The sequence below is a fragment of the Platalea leucorodia genome (genome assembly GCF_965183815.1).
Source record: "Platalea leucorodia genome assembly, chromosome: Z".
Classification (NCBI taxonomy): Eukaryota; Metazoa; Chordata; class Aves; order Pelecaniformes; family Threskiornithidae; genus Platalea; species Platalea leucorodia.
This window is the reverse complement of record NC_138858.1, coordinates 44,921,461-44,946,187: the sequence shown is the minus strand read 5'-3', so window position 1 is coordinate 44,946,187 and position 24,727 is coordinate 44,921,461. Positions and strand designations below refer to the sequence as shown.

Here is a 24,727-nt window from a genome sequence, read left to right as displayed (position 1 = left end):
AAAAATGCATTTTAAAGGGAAGACTGCGCTTTGAATCTTCCTTCCAACATAATCTAAGTTTTGGGTAAACAGGTTAGCATAGAGATAGAGAGGCCTGAAAAAAAGTTGTGAAAACTGCTCAGTCTCTGGGAGGAGCTCATCCCAGGCGTCCCACCGTCAGCCCATGCAGGCAGTGGTTCTCTGAAAAAGTTTATCGGTTCCTAGACTTTCCAGCTAGCCTCATTTATTCACCTCACTAACTGGTCTTTTGAATTTGGAATAATTAGGGATACACTCTGGACTACAAAGTGTTTCTCAAAGCAAGCACTGAGTCACTGAAACAAAGATCAAAGACAGCAGTTTCAAACAGCAGAAAGAAAAGCCAGGAATAAAAAGGAAGGCTGCTTTCATCAGGACTAGGTCTTGCAGGCTGTGATCCGCTAGTGCAACTCGAAGTGCACATCTCAGCAGAAACCCACCCAAGTCAATCAAAGCACAGCACTCACATGGTTAAAGCCATACACAGGCACCAGGACCTTGATAAACAGCTCAGAATCAAAATCTTCATGCATACAGCTAATGTAATACAACACATGTAAGAAATGGTGCAAACCATCACCACCTTCCCACCCCCCAAGCCCCCCTCAAAAAAAAAGAATTTGGAAAGTGAGGGAGGGGAAGCGATCCTTCAGTATTTCTAAGCACTTAAAGCCAAATGGATGCTTTAATTGCACATTTGCTGAAGTTTAATGACATGGAATGGAATCAAAGCAATAACATTTATATCAGCTTAAGGAAACCTGAGTGATGGGCCATTTCATCCAAATAAAAAGTACTCCAAACAGGATCCAGCTTCTGCTGGAAGCTAAAGGGTGTTTGGGTATGTTGGTTAGGATGGACTTTCCTATTCACCAGAAGTATACCAAAAGTATTATGTAAACCTAGCCAGTTGCTTTTCATTCTGTAGCTTCTATTATAGTGCACACTGGCTTTCACTAGGTACAGACCAAAACATTTTGCCTAACTAAAAAACTAATGTGAACACTGTGTCATCAAATCCTCTGGCACACACTCAGATATCACGAAGTTGATGGTCTGCTTATGCAAGAGAGATTAAGGGAAGGTACAAATGAGAAGACAGAGCAAAATAAATTGCCTACAGGAAAACTTATGTGCCAACTTCATTTTTAAGTGGGATTTAGGGGCATATTTTTGGAGGCAAAACAAGTATGGAATCATCCCTGAAAAAATAAATTAAGTTATATAAGGAGAAATCACAAACTCTCTTTCCTCCAAGAAATGCCTCCAAAAGGTTCACAAAATCCCATGCCTGTGAGCTACATCAGACATCTGTCATCCTACAGGATCAACTGCAACCATTCAAAGCAGTGGATTTATGCTTCTCCTAATGTGAATCAAAAGCAGCAAAGTAAGTAAAACGTCATATTGCCCTCATTTGTCTTAAATAATATAAGGCAGGAGAAGAACCAAAAATACAAAGTACCTTTTGGAATTGTGTTATAAAACGTGCCATTTCAATTTAACTGAGCCTGACATTCTATTTTTTTAATGGTTTCAGTTCCTTCATTTCTATCATTAAAAGAAAAGAAAAAGGAAATCAAATATATACCATAAACGTCTGGATCCACAATTGGGCCACTACCTGTACATGGAAAAGAGACAAAAAAAAAGAAAAAGCCTTTGTAAATAGATTGAAAATGCTGAAAGAGTAAGAGTTTCTTTAGGAATTTTTTTAAGAGTTGACATGTTATTTGCAATAGCAATGATCAGTACCTACACAAATGCAAAGCAACATCAATATATTGCAGTATCTGTTTATCAGATTACATTTACAACCGTTTTAGAGCTATCCCAAAGGTTAATATTTTGCTTCATGTAAAACACATAATGCATAGGGCACTAGCTCTGGCAAAGGCAGGCGTATTTCCCAACTGGGCAAAATTCTCCTTTCCGCTGTTAATGTATATCTGGAATAAGTGCAACAATAGCTATTCCTGTTGAAAAATTAGTGGTAAAATTCTCCCTGACTGTAAGTGGAAGCAGACTTCAGTGAGCATTAACAATCGCTGACTTTTACCTGATAAAAAAATTTTGCTATTAAATCACCGTGGGAACAAACCAGTTTAGCGATGAGCTGGCAAGTTAAGGGCTAGTGGTAGCAATGACCAAAGTGGCACCATTTCATTCGCTCTGTAAAAGGATGCCTCCAAGAAGCCAGCTGCACAGCTGATTGATAGACAGACAGAACTCTTACCGAAAGAGTCAGATGTCTCGGAAGCCAGCCTTTACACAAGCAAATGGATACCCGTCTAGTCTACACTTTTCTAAATTTTACTAGTTCCAGTTGGCAGCTTTTTCTAATTACTGCACATATGTAAGGCTGAGCACATATGTGAGTATAATGCACAGAACACCCACTGAAATTAGTGTACTATTAGACTATTCACGCTTTGAAAGATACTTGTGTTGTATTTCAACATATCCGTTCATTCTGGTCTATAATGTATTTATAGCATAGCTTATGTAGTAGGCTCCTAATCATCTCTTCCATATTTTTACTCTTTCTTTTTGTTCGTTTGGAAATAAAATTAACAGATAGTTAAAATCTCTAAAGATGAATCAAACTTCAAAAAGCATAATTCTGTTTATAGTACTATACAGTAAATCCATAGTAGTGGCATTACACTGGCATAAAGCTACTGTGAAGTATGACTGGAACATCATTGTTTATGCTTATGTCAACAGCGTGAGAATCTGTGCTGAAAATACTAAACAGAGTTGCAATCCGTTTGTAGAATGGCAGCAGATAATTAGGTTTATTTTTAAATGCATTTGAAGATATTCTAGTATCCAGAGATATAGGTTAATAGACCCCATGAGAACTGTCATGTCAATCTGCAGAAATAAATAACAAGTGAAGAAAGCTTGTACTAGCTGTGCTCAAGCAAGTTCTGACCAGGGTTTCTTGTCCATAAAAGTTCATGGATTGTTTTTCCAGTATAAAACATCCATGGGCTGAAAAACAGTACTTCTAAGTTACCTTCTGTAATACGAGGGGAAAAAAAAAAACAACAAAAAAATACCCAGGCCTTTATTCCTAAGTTAAATGGCAACATTTTTGTTACTGTTTACTGGAATTGGGATAAAGTAATCGATTAATTTAACCCCTAACTCCTGCCAGCGATATAAACTACGAAGTCATCAACTCCATTCAAATAACTTTTATATAACTAAATACTTCACTTCAGATACAGTTGCAAAAATCAAAATGCTGGACGAAACCCAAAACATCAGTTGAAGCTATTTTAACATTGAACTTCACCACAGTAATTTTGCACATTTACATACAATTATTTTTAAGGCAAACACAGAACAGCATTGTTGTTTCGGTCCCTGTTAGAACAGGTTGTTGTGTAAATAAACTATTAAGAGACCTATCCTATTCACTCATCTTTACGAACTACACCAACTATACTTGATTTGCTTGCCTCTTTCTGTATAAAGTTGACATTTTCAAAATAAAGCAGCAGCAAAAGACTCAATCAAAAAACACACTTCTGCAAAACAGCCCTATGTTGTTATGCTGCACAAGCAAGATGCCACTTCTAAGGCATATATAATATATTCTTTTACTTTGACAAGATACAACGTGATTTGGATTCCTTCAGCTGAGTTTTAGAGTGGAAAGCTCGTAGATGAATAAGCTTAATTAAAAGTACTTATTATTGGTAAAAATCTCTCCTGCATTCATTAGCTGTTTTGGATCAACTATGAGAACAGCCTCCAGAATAAAACATGAACAGTCCTTGCTTAGTGTTTGCTGCACTGTAGTCTCAAATAATCAACTCATCCTCAGCAAAAACAGCTTCACAGGAATCCCAAGAATTTTAGCAGATTAAAGCTAGTTAAAAATCTAGCTAATAGAATATGAAATTTATTCCTCCAGGCCTTCATATTTTAAACAAAGTCTTAATTTACAACATTAACTGTGTTATCATTAACTCAATGCAAATCCCATTGTGGTACATGCTTTCCTCTCCTTTAAGCCTGCATCCTCAGACCAGTGAAAAATGTTCTTCAAGTAGCATGCTGGAAATTGACAGCATCTTAATACTAATCACGTCTTCATCATGTTTAATGCAACTTTGAAAGTGGAGTATTACAGTGTTGATGACAGAACATGCTTCAGACTTAGTTGTATTTAATTTAGATAGATGTATGGATTATAGGTGAGTGGGGTTTTTTTTATTTTCTTTTGTTTTTACCTTCAGAGAATTTGCCCGTAAGTGATGCAATAACCAGAGAATCAGTTTAAAGCTCAGTGAGTATACCCCACCCCATGAAACATCAGGGCTGGTATTTAATTCAGTCATGAAGGCATGGAAATGAACATAATACCAGGGCGTGGGCCTTAGTCTTTATGCTTCATTGTACAATATGTGGGCCAAAAGAAGAAACTACACAGTAACGACAGCACTGAAAAAGCCTTTTAAGGGTTTGAAAAAGCCTGACAGTGCTTTAAATAGTAATAGTTTAAAGCAAAAATTGTAATACAATGCAGAGAGGATTCTAGTTTTTTAACATTTGCTTTTATGCGAGCTTCAGTGGAGGAGACAACAATGTTGTGACATTTTCTAAAGCTCAATGCCATGATTCTTATAGGAAAAAGCCCCACTAATAAAAACAATATTAAGAAGGCTAAGTAGATAAGCAATTTCCCCTGTTGTTAATTTTTAAGACTGGTTTGGTGCCATCCACTATGCATGAACTGATTTCTAATGCAGTTACATCCTGTCTATACATAGTCCAGTTTCCTCTATACTCTTTCTGTGAAGTTTAATCCACCACAGAGCTTGGGAAATGCTGAAAGAACACAGCACAGATTATCTTGGCAGACTTATACTCGTTATGAGTATAAAGAGGGTGGAACAAATAAATAATGCTGTCTTTCTAATCTGGAGGATACCTACGGTTCTATTTACTGATTTAAAAAGCCACAGCTAGGAAATTTTCAGTGTACAGGGAGGAAGCATAAAGGAAAAACAGAAGAGTAAAAGGGATTTGGATCAAAGACAAAAAAATCACCTAAATGTATTAGAGGAACTGTTATTCTGTTAAGAAAATGAACCCAGGTTCATATTAAATAATCAGGGTGTAAGAGAACTTTCATTGTATGCAGAACATTTATGAGGTGAATTGTTTTACTGAACCGTTATAATGCAGCATTAGAGGATGCCAGTAGCTGAAACCACGGCATGTTTCTGTAATGAGTCTATTTAAGGAAGAACTCCAGAGCAAAAAGAGGAGAGGAGCACTAAGGACAGCAGGAGTAAATAAAGCCTGGTTGTATCAGCTCTTCACCTTCTCCTTCCAAGGGTGGGAAAGCAAAAGACCTGCCACCTCTCTCCCTACAGCAGACTGACCTGATAGGGAAGAACATTAAATACAGACCATATTTTTACTGTCTGTAGCCTGCAATGTAGGGGAGAGAATTTAAATATTCACTTTTTTTCCTGCCAGATAACATTAGCACTGCACATTGCTGTTTCAAAAAAGAAGGCAGCTATTTATACCCCATGGCTAAAAAGCCAAAGGTACACACATGCTCATATTTTCAGATATGACTGTGCAATTATTTGCGCAAAAACATGCCTTTATTTCCACTCCAGCTGTGCAAGGTCTACTCAGTTTTTTCCACTTACAGCAATATGCTTACATGTATGCCTTCTTACTCTTACAGTCACTTCACATATGGTTTTGAAGATGTGGGAAAAGATCAAACCACGGTGAACATCAATCACTTACAGTAGTCCCTGCAGTTCGATGAGTTAGTCCACCTTGAGCCTGCTCACATAACATTTAGGAGGGCTGAGGCGGAGCCTTTAGAGCAACTGAAGACGCATATATTTAACAGCAACCATCTTGAGCATGGATATTCCCAGGCATGTAGGTGCCCAACCTCCACCGAAACGAATGGGAATTGGACACCGAAATGCCTGTGAGGACCTGAGACCTTGTCCATCCTGCCTCTCGGTTACTTGTTTTCTCTCCAGCTCCCTCTGGTGACCTAAACAACATACTATCATCAACTCACCAGACTGCACTATTGATTTTGCAACAAGGCACTAGATGCTACATAGGCATCCCCTGTGACCTTGGATACACTGCCTAGTTGCATTCATATGCAGTGCATTAAAACTTACACATTGGCTGAACTGGCGCTCAGTGCTTTCCAGGATCAGAACTCAGGCTTGAGAAAATACCTCAGAAACAGCAACCTTTTACTAGCCTTAGCTGGCACTGAGGATGGTTACTCAAAGGGCAGTAGCGTGGCCTCCCTTCAGAAGCAATTAACAAGAAGAAAATGCTCAAGAAAAACATTATTTTACAACTAATCTTGAAGGCATTCATTCAGAGAGGAAAAAGAAAGCATATAAAAAGCTTCCTCCAAAAGAGTTAAACTGGCCAGGAGCACTGTCTCCACAGTGTCATCAATTCGCAATTGGTAACATAAAAAAAAAAATTTTACTCACCATCTCCAGGCACTGACATGAAATGAGCATCAACCCGTTTTTCATCCTCTCCGTACTCATTCTTTGCCAGTAAGGTATAAGCACCATTATTCAGGTGGGTAGGATTGTCCAGCTGAAGGCAGCCATGGTATTCACTTTGATTGATAACATGTATTTTAGTACAGATGTATTCAGACTCATTCAGTATAGCCCCTTCATAGAACCACTGCAATGTGGGCTTAGGGTTCCCTTTCACAGTGAATGGAATACACCAGTGGTGGTCCGGGGTTGGAGATTCAATAAACGTGATATTTGGTGCAACTACATTGGAAAAAAGAGTGAAGAACATCAGAATATTCTGAACATGTCTTTCCTCCCTTCCCCCCCTCCCCACAAAGTTGTCAGACAAGTATTTTTCATTCGTCAGTACAGAAGTATGTTATTAATAGGAATGATACCTATTTGGAGGATGCTCACACAGGAACCCACCTGCTCTGCCTAGAGTACTATGCTCACAACTGAAATGAAGCCATTCTTTAGAAAGAAACAAAACAAACTAGTTCCAAAGACTAAACACCTCTTAAATCACTTAAACCCCATAAGGTATGGCAAGTTCAGTTACTGGATCACTGAGAAGGGGCAGAGAGACATTTTAGCTTTACCCTGCTGAAAAAATCGTGCAGAGGAGTGCTAAAGGAACACAACAGTATTGACAATATTTAAAAGCTGGCCAAAAGCAAGTAGTACTGGAAATGTGTTCAGCTAGGAATCCAGGCTTTCAGATTATTTTCTTCACAGAATCAAAGCCAGAACAGATGACTTAATTCCCCGGATTTTTCTGTCAGGGAAAGACAATTTTCTACTATATTTTTTCTCATTCTTTGTTCAAACCTGCTAAATGCCTCAAGTTTACAGTCTTGTTCTGTTTCCCTCAGGAGACTATTCCAACACCTTGCCCATTATTTCACTATTGGGAAATCTTCCTTGATACTTATTCTTAACTGCATCCAATTTCATCTAGTTATACTCCCTTTTATCGCTCATAACAGTGCCAACCTCAGAATCTCATTTACACTGTTCAAACATTTCTAGTTTATGTCCCATCCTATAGCTATTACATATCCAATTTCAACCTACAAACCTACATCTACAGTGATTTTTCTAGTTTACTCTGTCACAAGCACATGCTGAACAAAGTTTGCCATCTACAAAGCGTTCCATTCCCATCTTCAATTAAACAGAGGGTTGCAACTTGTGAAAACATGCTGTCTAGTTCACATAAAATGAATTCAGGCTGGAGCTTAGATCTAAGTCAGTGCCTCTACACGTCCCCTCCCCCTTCCTTGGCTGGGACAAGTAAGTATATTATTCAAAGCTATGACAAATAAATTTACATCTGGCAATATGAATGTTGCAAGCGTGTTATTTTTTGAACAAAGCAGTTGTTGCTTTAGATAATAAGAACTTAAACATTTGTAACCTCTTATAATTAATTCTATGAGCGTTCACTATGAGCTTTTGATGCATTCACACTTCTTAATTCCTCAGACAGTGTGTATGTACATGCACATCGTTACAAACCTTCCCACACCGACAGTACCATGGAGTACTCTGGGTTACAGACCTTACAGATCATTCTAACTGGAAGATAAAGCATTTAGAAAAACATTTTTTGCAGAACGCAGGGCTGAAGGAGATAAATACAACTGCTGGTTGGGCTACTCCCAGCATTAACTGCAGTAGATAGTTCACATGCCTTAAGGGTTTTTGTTTCAACAGCCTGCGTGCCCCCAAAAATATTTATACCCGAAACAGTTGCTGCCAACGCAGTTTGGCCTCGGGAGCTGTATGGAGGCCTGCGTACGTACAGAATACCGTGAGCTCGGCAGAGGCTTGGTCCTCTCCCACAATGTTCTCTGCTACGCAGGAAATCCACAGCCCGCTGTCCATGGATGAAACGTTCTTTATGGTTAGCGAGGCAGGGTTCTTACTTGTGTCACTCTACAAGCGAGCAGAAAAACATCTACGTGTCAACCGCAGCATAAAGAACAAGGGAGAGGGAGAGAATCATTGGCCACAGCTGAATAGCATTTTTCATTTTCCCCTCCTTTGGGCCGTATCAGTCCACAATTAACCAAAGCCTTACTTTAGTGTCTCATCCAAACAGACACAAAGCACCTACAGAACCAGTTCTAACTGTCAGTGGCAGTGGATTCAAAGCTCTGAAAGTCCTGCTACAAACAGTGCACTCAACCATTTTTCTGCCCTGTCATTTTCAGTTTCTGCCTTTTTTTTTAAATACTTCCCCCCCTCCACACAAATGTTTTTTTCTCTACCCATACCCTTGTTCATCCCTCTCTTCCACTTCACGACCGATTTCTATGGTCTCTCTCTGCTCCTCTTGAACTTTTTCTTCCCACCTATATTCTGCTCAATCCTTGCTTTACTCTTCCTTTTGTCTCTTTCCTTTACACTTACGCTTGACATCTCTTCCCCTGCTGCCTTCTGAGCTCTGCTGCACCTTGACAACGTGTCTTCTCCCTCCTCCTTAGCCAACTTTCTCTTGAAAGCTGCTCCTTCTCATGAAACCTTCCATGAGAAATTATGTACCTTCTGCTACCTAAGCTACTGCCCAAGTACTGTTTTATGCGTTTAAGCACAGGGTAATTAAGGTAAGAATTATGATTCTTAGAAAATTTGATTCTTAGAAAGCTCGGTGCCCATTCACAGCCTTAAATGCCATACTGAATATGCAGCTATGGAACATTGAATAAAGCAAATAGGGCTGAATTACAAAAAAAAAAAAAAAAAGGCTGGCAAAGCTAGCTGTTAGAGTCTTGTTTTCTTAAAACAGGTCCTTCATATGATCTCCACATAATTACTATTTCCATACTTGAATTTTTCATAAAATGCAAGACTATTTTCTGAAAAAGGAAAAGAACCAAAACACATTCAGAAAATAAACAATAATTAGGATCATTTTTAAAAACTACTTTTGAGGTAGTTTTCTTAGTGTACATGTACACTTCAGTGCTGCACGGAACACAAATGACACGCTGCATCTGTAACACCACAGTGACTTTCAGTGGCAGTCAACAGGAACACGTGGGAACACTCCTGTCTACAGTCCTGCGGACCCAGAATTTTGAACCTCAAGATGACACCTTAACTCCACTGAAGTGAAATGTCCCTTTGACTTCAGTGTGACACTGGGGGAGGTGAGCGGAAAAGCAACCACGCCATTACACATTTCTCTATATGCAGCTCTCAGAGGTGAGCAGTGCTCAAAGCTGGACCGAAAGCAGAGGGGCTCAATCGCAGGCTCAGGGCTGAAATCTAGAGCAAGAAAAATCTAACCAACATCAATCGGATTATACATCAGCACAGAAACTGAGAGCATGCAGTTAACTTTGCAGGACTAGAGTTTAGTTTTAACTTCTGTTAAGGTCTCTTTTTGTAAAACAGGAAAGAGAGAAAAAACAGGCAAAAGCAGCATAGGAGGTGAAGAAAAGGGAGGCAGAAACTGAGATGTGAGAGAAAGGAAACCAAAAACAACACTCACAGAAAAGGGAAGGATAGTTGTGAGTGGCAAATGATGTTTAAAAGGCACTCATTCTTCTGCTACTGAAAAGGCTACTGTGCTCCACGGCTAAGGTTGTAGCTAGCCTATATTATGAGCCCCTCTAAAATGTTAAGATGAAGTTATGCCAGGACAGAATATTTCTGGAAAGCTTGAAGCAAACTGACCATGGCATTTCAAAGATAGGAGGGTTAAAAAATGAGGTGATCTCACTTTTTGAACAGCATCCCACATTTGTTTTGGCTCATAACTCAAAAAAAAAAGAAAAAGAAAAAGAAAGAGCACAACTTGGCATAGGTTCTGCAAACTGTTTTAATTTCTTGTTCTTGATGACGACTGATGCCTTTGGGTACTTTTACAGATTAGAGAAAATTTTAAAAATAAAACTAGAGCACCACAGAGCTCTTACTTATGAGAGCTTGAAAGACAGGCTAGTCAAATTCTATACAGGCCCAATATAATGACTTCAAGGAAAAAAGCACAAAGATTACGAGACCCCAGAGGTCCTGTCTCTTCCGCACTGCAGGAACAGTTTTGGAAGTACACATCCCGCACTTTGTACAGACCAGGAAGCTTTAGGCAGTCTGCATCACCACGAATGTAGGAAAGACAATGCCATAAAATTGTAAATAACAGAGGGTCTTGGCCACTGTGTAAATAGTGGCGATTTAAGAGGTCAGCAGCTGCATGTTAGAGATCTGCTTATATGCCTCCACTTCCATCAGAAAGAACTTAAATCATTCTGTCTCCAGTGTGCACACAGTCTAAAGTATGGACACAGAATACAAAGATCTCAGAAAACAAAATTCCTCCTGCCTAGATGATTTTACTGAGGAAACGTCTTCATACTTCGTTAAAAAAGGCTGCCATTCTTTTTAGCAAAACCTTCACTTCAATTTCCAAGGCTTCCTGTTGATGGTTTGTTTGTTTGTTGAAGGAAAATTAAACAAGCGACAAAATATTTACAACAAAATTCCAACACACCAAGCTTTTGGCATGAAAATATAATAAAATTAGAGACACAAAGCTTTTTTCATGATTAGGGTAGATTAGGTTTAGTCTCTGTATGCAGGTATCAGTGATAATAAGAAAGCCCTTGTGTTTCAGTATCCCAGTTCACCACATTACTTCCAGAAATTTACACTATGTTCATTTACAAGTAAGCATCAAAAAACCAGCACAAATCAGGGTCTCAAGGAGCGAATGTCTGCCGTTCTCCAAAAGCACTGCGGCAGTCACCCTGGATTGAAAGTAATTGTAAAATACATGTAATCCCAACATCAATTTTTTATTTCATCTTTTTAATAAAAAGTTAACTAAAGTTGGACATGAACCTTCATTCCATCCTTCAGCAGGTATCTCCTGTCTCTGAATTGTCATGTATTTGAATATGAAACTTACCTCGTGGTTTGAAACAAGATTAGTGAGCACCCAGGACACATTAGGGGGTGGCCCGCCAGTAGTATCACAGTACAATGTGATGCTCTTTCCTTCCACCACGGTGATGTTGTAATTGCTTAAGTTTGCTGAGGGCAAGTCTACAACAAAAACAACAGCAACAAAAAAAACCACATGCATTTGTATTTGACAGAAAGAGACACCACTCTTTTCTAAGCAAGCTGTATAAATGCAAGCAAGAGCACTGCCAAATCAGATATTCACTGTGGTCAGTTACTATTCAGTCAGGGGGTACAAACAGCATCTTTGGAAACGTGTAACTACAATCTTCAAGCTGCCACATAACATTTTTCTGTGCCTCTTCTGCTTCATGTCCTAAGAAAACATTACTGCATGTGGAAATATATTGAGCTAATTATACAGGGAAATGTTTCAGGTGGGCAAGCAGAAGTTATCCTAACTTGAGTTTTTAACTTCAAAATGAAAAAAACCCACCTTCCCTTATTCTTTAAAACAGGAAATTTAATCTGTCTCTTTGTAACAGCTGCAAAGCAACCTCTATTTTCCACAAACTGACATTGTGGTATTCCCACTGTTCTCCACAAAACTGACAGGAAAATCCCACTGGCTCCCAGTATCACACGAGAGATTGCAGCCCTCCCTCTCATACAGAGACACAGCTCACAGAGAGCAGCGCAAAACCTAGATCTTAAGTACAAAGTGAGGGAAACAGAGCACTGACCAGATCAAACCAGAGGAGAGAAAGGACAGAAGATAGGGTTAGCAATTGCACAGAGCTGCTATCCAAGGCACCTCAGCAGACTTAGCTATTGCCCTCAAGAAGCAGAAATGCAGTGAGATGGTAGGACTCACCAGGAAACAAGTCCACATTTTGCAAGGATCAGGACTGCCCCTCCATCTCACAGAGCTATAAATCACTCTGTATCTCATTCTTCAGCACCCAAAGCAATGGGAGCTTCCCGAAGAATAAATATATGCTGAATGCTTACAAAAACAGAAGGAATTACAGACTGACCCTCTTAAAAAATAATGCCAGCAATAGCAATAGACTTCAGGCACAGAGAACCTCACATTTCATATTTATTTACACAGCAAATAATTATGCAACATGCTAGAAATATCGTATCTTTCTTAAAAGATACAGTGCCATCATTTGGAGCTGCTACACTCTGCAAAAAGTCTTGGCCTCTTTTATGAGGCATTTCTCTTCAACTGTTCCACGAAAGTTTTACTTGGAATTTATCATCTCAAATAACCATGCTTATCTGCTGTGCTGGATAAGTGTGCATGATCTTGAAACGACTTTTATTTTTCTGAAACAACGGTTCTTTTTTTTTTGTTTAGTTTTGGGTTTTAGTTAAGAGTACAGTAGTTTCATCATGGACTTGCAGGTATAGAAGTTTAGCAGAGACTTTTTTGCTTATGTAAAAAGTCACATTCAAACAATTAACCATCAAACCCGTATGAACACATTAATATGTTTGCTAGAACTTCAATAGAAGCTATATGTACTGGAAATCTCCCTTTAATTAGTTCAATAAAAATTAAATGAGAGGAATACCAAAGAAAACAATTTTCCAGGCAATGCATTCTTGCCTAATAAGATTTGAAGATCAGCACAAGTATACAATAACTGCTTAGGCAGTTCTCCCAGTGCTTTAAGTAGTGCTGTAATATGATTCCCGTTACAGGCATCGTGGATTTCTTCTATTATGTTCACTTTATAAATCATACGTTGAGGTTTATTGAGACAGAGCTGGACAGTTTGTACGCTTTGATGCAGTAATCTGTTAGCAAAGGTAGCCATCTGCTCTTGCCTGCTGTGAATTCAAATCTCAGCACTGTCTGTCAACTAGCTGGCCAGGAAATAAAACTAATCTTAGGGAACATTTGGATATTAATTATGCTGGTTAGGGAACAAGGAAAGAAGTAATGAGATCATTTGCTTTATAAAGTTACACTTCCACACCACCTCTGAAAACCATTCCAACTACTCTTGCCAGACCTGAACATGCAAAGAGACTAAAGCTCCCCACTTCTTCCTGGCCCTAGCACTCAGGACGAGGTCTACATGACAGATTAGCGTTTCACTGTGCAAGCCTGCACAGTTCCTACTAACACATCATTTCACATGAAATCTCTCATGTAAGCAAAAATAAAAACAACTTTGGTCCCTTAGAGCCCTCCTTTAATAGCTGTTAATTTCTGAGACAACTTTTTCCCGCAGTGTGTTTATTTACAGGATAGGCAACTTAAGTTTTATTCCTCTGGTACTCGTTCTGATTCCCACCCAGAATTAGATCTGGTTCTGTTTATTTGCAAAAGTCTGCACATGTCATGTTGGTGTTATATCTCTGAAGCAAACAGCTACATCATGTTTGTATCCTGCCAGAAGGTTATAAAATAATAGTGCTTATTATTCTATAGGTTCCTAAAGTTACACTAAAAACCAGTTGCAAGACCCAGCAGAAGACACTGCAGCAAAAAAGTATAAGTAAGTAGAACAGAACAGAATAGAATAGAATAGAATAATCACATTATTGTGTGTGTTTTCTTTTACTCCCTTTCCCAGTCCTAAGTGGTGGGTGGGAAACACATACAAGAATTGCCTTGGGATTCATTTTTTCTGGTTGGATATCTTGAGTTAGTGAACTTTAACTGCAAGGTCATTTTGGCTTTTATTTCCAGTGGCACCCAGATTGCTCCACAGCAGAGTACACACTAGTTGAGAAGTGGTTCTGTTTGGAAAACGCGGACAGTAGCGTTAAGATCTCGTATCTAGAAAATGTCATACACCAGACTTACGAATAAAGCAATGAGACTAAGCAGCAAAACCTGTACTGAAAAATAACTGTATTTAAAAAACCACAATGCACCCTAACAGACACATATGCTGAGTATGTACGCTCAGTGTAGTGTGAGATCATTTATAGGAGTCAGTAGCATTTTGACACCTACACAATTACAAAGATATCCAACCATGCTGCCTTTACTCCTGACTTAATTTGGTTCAACACAGTGTTTTAGATGACTATCACTTCTGTTGATATGGATGTACATTTTAAAGGACTCTGTATACAGTAATTGATACAAGCAATCAGACAACAAGTTCAAATACTTCTGTATACTGCCAGCAAAGTAAGTTTAGACTGTAGCATAAGAGCCCATGCAAGGTAGACATGACATCATCTTTCCACAAGTCTCATCTTGATATCTGTCAGACAGAGATTACCCTGTGCCCCAATGCTCGAAACACAATATCTCTTTCAAGCATTGATAGCGTTAATTATTATAATTCTGGATATCAGTAATAACCCTGCTAGTATCCGATTTCTTTTTTAAGTTTGCTATATTCTTGGCCTTAATAGCCTTCTGCAGCAATGAGTTTCACAGGCATGCTGTCCAACCGTATACAAGAGCCGTTCCCTTTCACCAGTTCTGAAATTTGTCTGTGACATTCAGGTTCACTGAGTGCTCTCCTGTTCTGACGGGACAGAGAAAAGAGAGTTTCTGAATGATCTTCTTAAGACCGCTGAGTTTCATTTAGTTTTCTCAAGTCCCCTTTCTTCTCAAAGAAGCAGCTTTTCAATCTCTACAAAAATGAGAGGACAGAAGCTGCTACTGAGAATTTTAAACTGTAATGTAGAGAGTTATGCAGTTCAGTAGATGAAAGCGTACACTAAAATCCATGTGTTTCATTATGTATGGGCATATAACAGCTATGTTATTTCACCACATACAGAATATCTGTTTTCATATTCAAATTGATAACACTTTATTCCTGGGGACTGGCAGCTCTGGATTAGAATAAGCGCTCATTTCCCTCACCCCAGCACGACTGGACACAACAGAGACAAGCAGGAGGAACCCATTTATGTCAGCTGAGTCTCTCCAAATATCTTCTCATGCTTTAGAAGGAACAAACCCTCCTTTATTTATTTATTTATTTATTTACCTTCACAGACCATCATTAGTGCCAACCAATGGCCCGAGGCCATCAGACAGTGGAACTGTCAAGCATCACCAGGGAATGACTCATATCTTCACTGTGCACAGCTGGGACTTCAGCAGTCACAAAAGCAAATACTTTGGATGAAATTTTCAAAGGTTACTACAGCATTTGGCTACACAACTGTCAATGGAAATTAATAAAAGGAACATGCCTCAATTCCTAGAGGGCTTTCAAAGTCTTCATGCTGCTACTTAGTACTTTCTACAGAAAACTTACACTGGCCTTGGTAGAGCCAGACTGTCACTGTATGTCAAACAAAGGATATGACCTAATTTAGAAATAGCTGAGTATTAATACAAACTCTGTAGTCTGTAACTCAACTCTCAGCACCAAGCTAATGCTCTAGCCAGTACACTACAGCAGCTTTTAGAAGAAGGTCTTAAGCAAGGAGAAAAGAATCCACCATTACACCCAAGATGTTGTTTCGCTGGTTAACTGTCTACACAGTTACAAAACGTTTTACAAAATTATTTCCAGACTGACTTTTTCAGCTTCAGCTCTCATCTGTTCAGTTCTGGGATTTGTTCAGCTGCTCAAAAACCTTCACCAAAAAATTCTCTCAATATGGTCAATTAGCCTCACTAATACCTAAGAAATGACATGATGAAGAAATGAGCACCTGAGAGAATACCATAAATCCAATATTGCATTCATTTATGCCATCCTTTGCATGCTAAGCCCCTGATTTTCATCGGTCTGTCAACAAACTCCCAGGAGTCTAGCCATGACGCAGTGTCACTAAATGGTTTTCAATGTGGCCCATGACATCTCTTTTTTGCTTGGCACAGTTCTGCAGGTCAGCCTGTTCTGTGATAAGAACAAGCAGTTACCAAGAAAAAAATGACAATTTTTTTTCTCAAAACTAGCCACCTGCATCTGAATTTTAACAAGGTCATTTTAATCCTTACCTGAAATCCTTAATCATCTTCATAATAAATACAACAGACCCAGAATGATTAAATTAATACTGAGCCAGCAACCATCTATCAAACTGAACCATGTAAAGGCAGACTACCAGAACCACGGATTTATAAAATATTCCCTGTAATTCTTAAGATACAGTGGCCCAAATCCAGTCTGCTTGCCTCACATAAGGTTTCAATACAGTCCAAGGTTCTTGTCTCCCTGGTTTTGCTTTTTCTCACTAGGGAGAAAACATACAAGTAATTACAGCACTACAGTACAGGTTGGCAACACCCACTACTTGTACTGTCTGGAGCCTGAAAACAGGATGGTTGACAATGCAATTTGTTAGGAACTGCACACATGGATCTGCAAAATTCAGAGGTCTTACTGGCTCTGAACAGGTTGTATCAATGTAAGATATAAGAAAAACAGAGTTTTCTTACATCATTCTGTTAAAATTCTGCCTTGTTTGAAAATACAGGAATGTTCACAAATTCCAAAGGTCTTTTCCTATGGGCTTTTATGGGTTTAAAAAACAAAGCAAAAAACTTTCTAGTAATCCTAGCTATAAAGCTAGGAGCTGTTGGATATGTGATACACCTCGGGTGTTTCACTTAGCAACTGTCTGCAGCCAACAAGCTCTGAGCCAAATTTCAGCCAGGGGCCAAGTGGACATGTTTCCACCAAAGTCTGCAGAATGACAGGGCCAAAAGTCAGCCTGGCTGCATCTTTAGAGCACTATAAACAGGATACCCCAAGAGTTTACATGCAAAACATGAATTAAAGAAACATAAATCATTCTTTCCATTTCCTGTTTTAACACAACCACAAAATCAAAATGCGCAGTACATAGAGATAATTGCAGAAATCTCACAGAAGTTATTCCAAGATGACAACCACAACCAAATTAAATGAAAATAATAATAAAAAAAAAAAACTTAGGCAAATAAAATACAGAATTAGCAGAAATGAGAAGCATTTAAAAAAATTATCATCTCTCATATATCTTCTTTTTTCTGGAGCCCAAAGTTCACCTTCGACTCCAGCTACAGGGAAGAGAAGTCTGCAACTTCTCATTTCACTGCTCTAACCACCAGGCACTATTCTCCGTCTCTCCACTGTAACTTTGCCATCATGCACAAGAAAACTTGAAATTTCCTTTGGATTAAAATGAAAAGTAAAGGCACTGATCTGGAAGGTATAAGGGGTAAAGAGGAAAAGGACTCCTGAATTATGATCCTTTTCCCCAGCATATTTCCATACTGTGCCCACCGCATGTTAACGTAAATTAAAGAAACTGTCCCAGATCACTATCTCTTCAACTCTTTAGGAGATTATATAGCCATTGAATAGAGCACTGAATAACCGCTGAACAGAGATAGGCTCACCATGTGGAACAGCAAATCTTCATGGGTGTTTTTCACAATGACCATGGTATTTTGCACAGGTCTGACAGGGTTAACCTAGAATAGTGTCAAACACTCTGCAGGCTGGTGGTGAGGACATTAAGCCCGAAGTTGCAGGTTAGATTCCTGAACTGAACCTGAATCCAGAGAAGGATGACAAAATCTCCTCCTGTAGCCACCACTTTTTTTTTTTTTTTAATCAAAAAAAAAAAAAGGGAGCAGCTCTTGCTATGCCCTTTTGAAAGGAAAAGAACAAATTCCTACCGTTGGGAGAGATTAAGTCCAAACGTAGAGTCTCCTTGCCAAAGCCCTGAGGAGAGTCATTCAGACCAGAGTTTAAGACTTTCCCATGCCTTCAGCATTTCCTAATGAGCAAGTGGAAGGCATAAGCACACTGAACAAGCTCATTTTGTTCTTCTTGCTAGATGTGCTTGCTGCTTCAGCATACCTTCTTAGAAGTTCAGCTCTCATGTTCCTACCATGCCAGATCTGACACTCACAACACCCTCCTCATTAGTCTACGGAGGAACGCCTTTCTGTTGGGAAGCAGAATGAGTGATGTGGCAGCTCTCTGTGCCACCTGAATATTTTAAAATACTGAAAGAAATCCACCTTGTCACATTCAGCTGGCTACCTTTACAGAAAATAATTAAACAAGTACAACCTCTACCGGAAGATGATGAGTCTTTAAAGTATGCTTTCCCAAAGCCAATACACCCTTACTTTGTCTTTAAACACTCCATTACTTCCTGCTTAACTGAAATTATCACTAGAAGCAAAGTAGAGCCAGTGTGTGCCACAGCAAAGACCACAAAACTTGCTAACTCATCTTCACGATCACAGCAACAAACGCAACCTCCGCAGAACTGTCATCCCATCCGGGGCTTCAAATGCCATCATGAATGTCGTGCAGGCAAAACCACCAACAGCCGTGCACCAGAACAAATTCACTTGGACAGCGAGCCGTCTTCTGCAGTCAACCTGTACAGAAGCTTTGAAAGTTGCTTATGACATTTCAAACCAGATGAAGGGCTTATCTTTCCAAGGTTTACATCAGCTCCTTAACTTCTGCCCAGGACCTTTCTCTTAAGGTCCCTAGGCCTGACCTGGGTTCTAGCAGGAAGGTGCTGACTAAGAAAGGATCTTGCAGCACCTGAATCATTTAATTCACCTCGTCCCAGTATTAATATCAACAGTTTGTCTGCAAGAATTTTCAGATTATATGTTTCTATAGAGGCTATCAACCTTATCAACAATTCCCTTGTTAGCATTATCCCGACGGTACAGAGGCACGTTTTCTCTCAAATTCCCTGAATGGTTAAGGAAATTAAATTACATCTGGAGAAACTGTTCTTAACTGGTATTTAAGCTTCAGTTTATCCACAACAACTTTCAAAAGAAAACCAAATACATTCAGTGCAGTTGGGCTAAATACAGCAGCCACAAGCTCAACAGATAACCGAGAGCTAAACAGACTTTGTAATGCAAGTTAATGAGGCCTAAAGTAGCTTATGCAAACCTGTAACAAATGGCTTCTTATTCACTAAGTGCATGTAATGCAGTTGCAATTCCTGTATCTTTATCTCGGGAATTTCATGTGTGTCCAGGAAATACTGAAAATAATGCCTCCCTGTCAAATATGTCATAAATGTGATCCTGAAACAGGAACATTTTCAGAGAATTACATAAATGAGTAAAATGATGGGTTTCACTCTGGATATCAAGTATACCGTATGCCAAGTATATGGCTGAAGGGATGCCTTCATGGAATGTCTCCACTTTTAAAGTGAAAAAAGTACTTTCTTCAGACTTCAGAATACAGTTATCTAGTTGTTGGTCTTCACCTAGTTACACTGCAAGAGCAAAGTAAGAATACAGCCAGCCAACAGTCAGACAGCCGTTTTCCCTCAGTAGATCAGTACTCCAGACTTACACAGACACATCAAGTCAGGCATAGAGAGTACCTCTGCAAACCTGCACAATGCACTGAGTTCAGGAACAATACTTGAGTGATAAAGACACGTTTCTTTCCCTTAGATAATGCCTTACCTCCTTCTATTGCTAACCTGCTTTGTATTACAAACCTGCTTTATTGAAGTTAAAGCAGAAATTAAATCAGAATTATAAAACAAAATTCTACTTTTTTTTAAATATGAGACATTCACATACATCACATACACACACTCAACTATCATCATTCACAGGCCCTGATTTAGGTATCATATGTCTAGACATCTGTATGAAAGTTACTGGTTGCTTCATGAACAGATAAAAATGTGCATGCTCACAAGGAGGTTATGTACATGTCTTTGAAAATGAGATTCCTGTTGCCTTTTCAAACATCCAAAAATTAGTTTTTTCACTTAAAAGCTGGAATAATGAAAATTGTTTTAATTAAGTTTGGAAAATTCTAACTCAACTTTGGAGCAACAGTGAAACCCCATTACTGTCAAAACTCTCATAAAAAACATTTTTCATGCAGCCCATGATCACAGATAAGAACTAAAACTCTTACAGAGAAAATAAGAACAGTTTGCCACCATACATCATGCATAACATCTAGTTCTGGAGCCAAAATAAACAATACAGGCTAGAGAGCCCATGAATATTCTGAAAGGTAAACACAGAGAATGTTTAAGGCTTTTTTTAAACTCACTTCATTCTGCCTGTAATGTTCTCCTTCTGATAGTCTTATCTGTGAAGTCTGGTTGATAATGGAAAAAAATGTCAACACCCACAGGATTATGCCTTTGCTTGTGGTTTTAGACTGCATTGCACTGTGATTGCCTAAGATCTAATGCATATTTTATTGACTCACTAATAAGACAAATCTTTGCTGTAAATTCAAAGAAATAAACGCGTCAATCCTTCAGTTTGCCTTTTTCCCCCCTTAGAATTTATAACCACCTGCCTCCAGTCTGATATTACCATTTACTTATTTACCTCTAGGACAAAAATCTGTCACCAGAAAGAGGCTGAAATGCAGCCAGATCCAGTCCAGTCCGTTTGTAGTCATCTGAACAACTGCCTGTAAAAATTCATTGGCTTTCCCAACTGAGCAAGAAATGGGCAAGCCGTCTCTTTAGATTGTAATTCTACATTACAACAACTTCTAAAATTTTGTCGGTCATACACAAGAAGCAGCACTAAGAGCAACACCACAGTACTTCATGCGCAAGGGAAGGGACAGACAAAAAATGTTAGCATTCATAAAACCCCATAGTTCTCAAATCAGACAACATTTCCGCTGACTGGCTGCATATGTAAACAAACAGCCGGTCTGAACATACATTTGTTATATGTACAACAAATTAGTACATGAGACTAATTTGCCACTTTGTTCAGCAGACTTTAGCTAGCATGCATGACCAATGACAAGAAAGAAAACATCTGCAGAAACAATATACAATAAATAAGCATACAAAGCTGGGACAGTAAGCAAAATTGAAAGCCAGATCAAGCACCACACCAGGATATATAAAACAGTCTGATTAACTAAATTGGCCAGATAAGACAAAATGCCATTACCAGATTGAGATCCAGAGCAACAAAGAATCCACACAGGACAGCAGAGACAGCTGTGGAAGCCAGGCCTCTCCCAAAAATACCACAAGAAAAAAAGATTTCTTCCAGTATCAGTGAGTTCAACAATAGCAGCTGAGTAATTGAATGCCTACCAGAGGGAGCAACCAACACATGAATAACCAGTCCCAAAGACATGGTCTTGCCTCCTTGGCATTCAGTGAGCTCCAGGTGATCTGCAGACTGATAGACTTTTGAGTGACCTTACCCCAGGCATAGGACATGCGTCACATCCAAGGACTTAATACACCAGAGGCAATTGTGACCAGAGCTTACAGAAGTAGTAATAAGAATAAAGTGTTTATTTAGTTAGTTCTCTTTCTCTTTCATTTTTTAATGTTATTTGTCAGGTGGAAACAAACAAACAAAAAAAAAAGATGATGGCCATGTTGTACAGAAAACCAGCAAATGCTGTGAAAACGGCAAAACCAAACACCACTATTCCTCTACACAGAAGCCTCTACTAACACTACTGTGGTAGATGCAACTTAAAAACCTTTGACATAGTAACGAAGTGTGAATTTAAAACTTAAAAGAATCCAACAATTTTCATCATACATAAATACATTTCAAATGCCGTTGAAAAAATAATTTCGCAAACATTGTAACCATTGATTGACTCTTTTAATATTGTAGCTGGAAAGGATCTTCTAGTGAGCGTACCTGACTTTAAAACTCAAGAAAAGAAATCACAAAGCTGATGGCATCTAAATTGCAAACAGCCTTTAATCAGCACATTAATGAACACTTCCACCATATAAACAATAAGTAAAGTACCACAGAACTTTGCTAATTTTCACATCAATTATCTACAAACCAAAGCCTTATGATCAAGAAACCACAGTGGCCTCTTCCAACTTCCCAGCAAGAGATTTATTAACAGCACACAGTAGCGAGACATCCTATTACGAAGACATTTACCACATACTGTACAGGCTACTTACTATAATATTATGAAGTAATTAATAACACCTGCACATAAAGAAGAGAGCATGTTTGCTTAGTTTCTAAATCAAAAAAAATTTAACAAACCAGAGAGATGGGATGAAACCATTTCATTAGCAGAGAAAATTAGAATATGTTTCATTACCAAAATTCAAAGGCCTGCACGCCCAAAAATTTCTCTTGACATCAAAAGGAGCTAAAAGGTCATGTAGTTCACAGGCAAAAAAGTTCACATATGTCAAAAGCTGCATTCTTCTTCTATTTCAGTTCTACCTATTAGCCTCTCAGAGAGTTCTGGAAATGACATAAACCAGCTTCATCAGCGGGTTTTTTTGAAATTAAGTCTTGTCTTTTTAAACACAGAAAAATATCTGCAGAGATACTGAAAGTAAGAGCCATGCACTGGATCTTTCAGATCTCTTCCAGAACACGGCCCATGTTCACCAAGACGGTCATTCCTCTTCACCTGGGATTCTCTATTCTGTGCCTAGGAAAAGGCTGTGTTGTCACCTTTACTAAAAAACTACGTCCTGCATTGGTTCATTTTGAAAAAGGTAAATTAAGGGGAAAGAACCACTAAAAGAAAAGAAAAAAAAGGAAAAAACCCAATTATGTTAAGTTTAGTCATATCTGGACCCTGTAAACTAACATAAATAATTTGCAGGCACATGCTGACATCCACACAGATCTTCAGCAAAATGCACGTTTCCCATATGCACACTCCACATACTGCAAATTCCAAGCTGAATGTTGTATATACTCACCTTTTCTCCTCCTCTTCCTGCTCTAGTTGGAAGCACCACCTTCCCTTGTCATGGCAAGTATTTTAGTCAAGATATGCCCACAGGATACGCACATGTTTACACACACATGCACCTACGCAGCATCAAGAGGTCAAAGACAAAACTCTTGTGGCTGCAGATGGTCAAGAACTCAGGAGAAAGAAATAATGTCTCATAGGTTTAATTCTGGGTATTTAACAGCAGAAGTTTTCAAAGGAAAATCCTAGCTACCTGGTAGCTTCTGGATGTGCCAGCCAAGAATGTTACAAAAGACTATACTGGAGCTCCTGGTTTGTACTAATGGATCTCAGTCCACCAGGAGACCTTTCCACACCCAGCAGATTGATCTACCTTCTAGTCCATCCAACTGGAGCTGACGCTTGGGTCTGTTTAGCTCAGCTCGGTATCATCTCCAGCTTCAGGTAAATCAGATCCTGCAGCACACAAGACCAACTGTGCAGCTCACAAGACTCCCTGAACAGGCTGCTTTATTTTTTTGATCGCACCAGACACTAGCATTGTTTTTGTCGTGAATTCACCACCATGCCTGGCGCCAGCAGGAAGCTGGACGCAAGACCAACGGCATGATACGTGGCCATAAAACGCATTACTGCCATTAAATACCACACATGTTGGGTCTGCAGCAGCTCCCCACCATGGCTGTTCCTCGCTGGCAGCTGCTATCAGAGGGTGTCACAACCTCCATAAACGCAGTGGAGAAAAGGACACTCAATGGGCAAAGGCAGAAGGAGAAAAGGTACCATTTTTGTGTTCCTCCTGCTATTCACCTTCACTTACAGCGTTCCCAATCCAAATCAGCCCTCCGTGAAGATATCCTTGCTCCCTTTCCTGCTTGCCTGCCTTCTGCTGGGCACCCCAGCTCCCCGCTCTGCAAAGGGAACTCCAGGCTCCAGCAGGTCTCACATCATGTCAGAAACACCCAGCCTCTGCCCCTCGTACACAGAGGAGGAGAAATCTCTTCAACTACTGGGTGAAACCTTTCACCAGCTGTCTCAGGACCATATACAGGCAGCAAAGTTGTATACAAAAAAATCATTTTTGTTACATCATTTTTCTACTATCTCCAGATACATATAAGCTAACTGAAAAATATATATGCTGCAAAATGCTACAAGCCTAAGCTTGTTATGACTCTTTTGCATAGCCTTTACAAGTGAACTCAGTAGAGTTTTATCTGTGTGAAGAACAGAGCTATTGCTAATTTGTCTCTATTAGCAGGCAGTTCTGAATTTTCTTCTTATGCTCCTAGCACTAGAGTCTGTATTTTTGAAGGAAAATAAAGACTTCATTAACCATAAATACCTGAAAAAAAATTCAAGGAGGTAAAATTTTGTATCTGTTGAGCTTGGAAAGACTACTATTTAGTTTAACAAAGGCACATGCATTTTATATAATTCTTGTGTGTATATAACTGGTATTATGTTTCCCTCCACTTGAATAATGGTATATTCTTAAAGGATCAAGGGGGAAAAAAAAGCTTTACATGAAGCTCCCAGAATTACTCCATGTGGGGTGGAAGACCACTGAGTGGTTAATATCTCCACTGAAACCTTTTCCTTTAG

General features: G+C 39.1%; 1 protein-coding gene across 1 annotated transcript in view; it reads right to left on the bottom strand.

Moving 5' to 3' along the window:
• Positions 1–24,727, bottom strand: part of NTRK2 (neurotrophic receptor tyrosine kinase 2) — a gene marked incomplete at both ends in the record, with an annotated part of 205,460 nt that overhangs the window by 151,319 nt on the left and 29,414 nt on the right. Inside the window, 4 exons of the mRNA XM_082335628.1 lie at positions 1,610–1,638; positions 6,530–6,833; positions 8,381–8,513; positions 11,494–11,630. Coding sequence (XP_082191754.1) covers positions 1,610–1,638; positions 6,530–6,833; positions 8,381–8,513; positions 11,494–11,630 — 603 coding nt within the window. The remainder of the gene's footprint in view (positions 1–1,609; positions 1,639–6,529; positions 6,834–8,380; positions 8,514–11,493; positions 11,631–24,727) is intronic.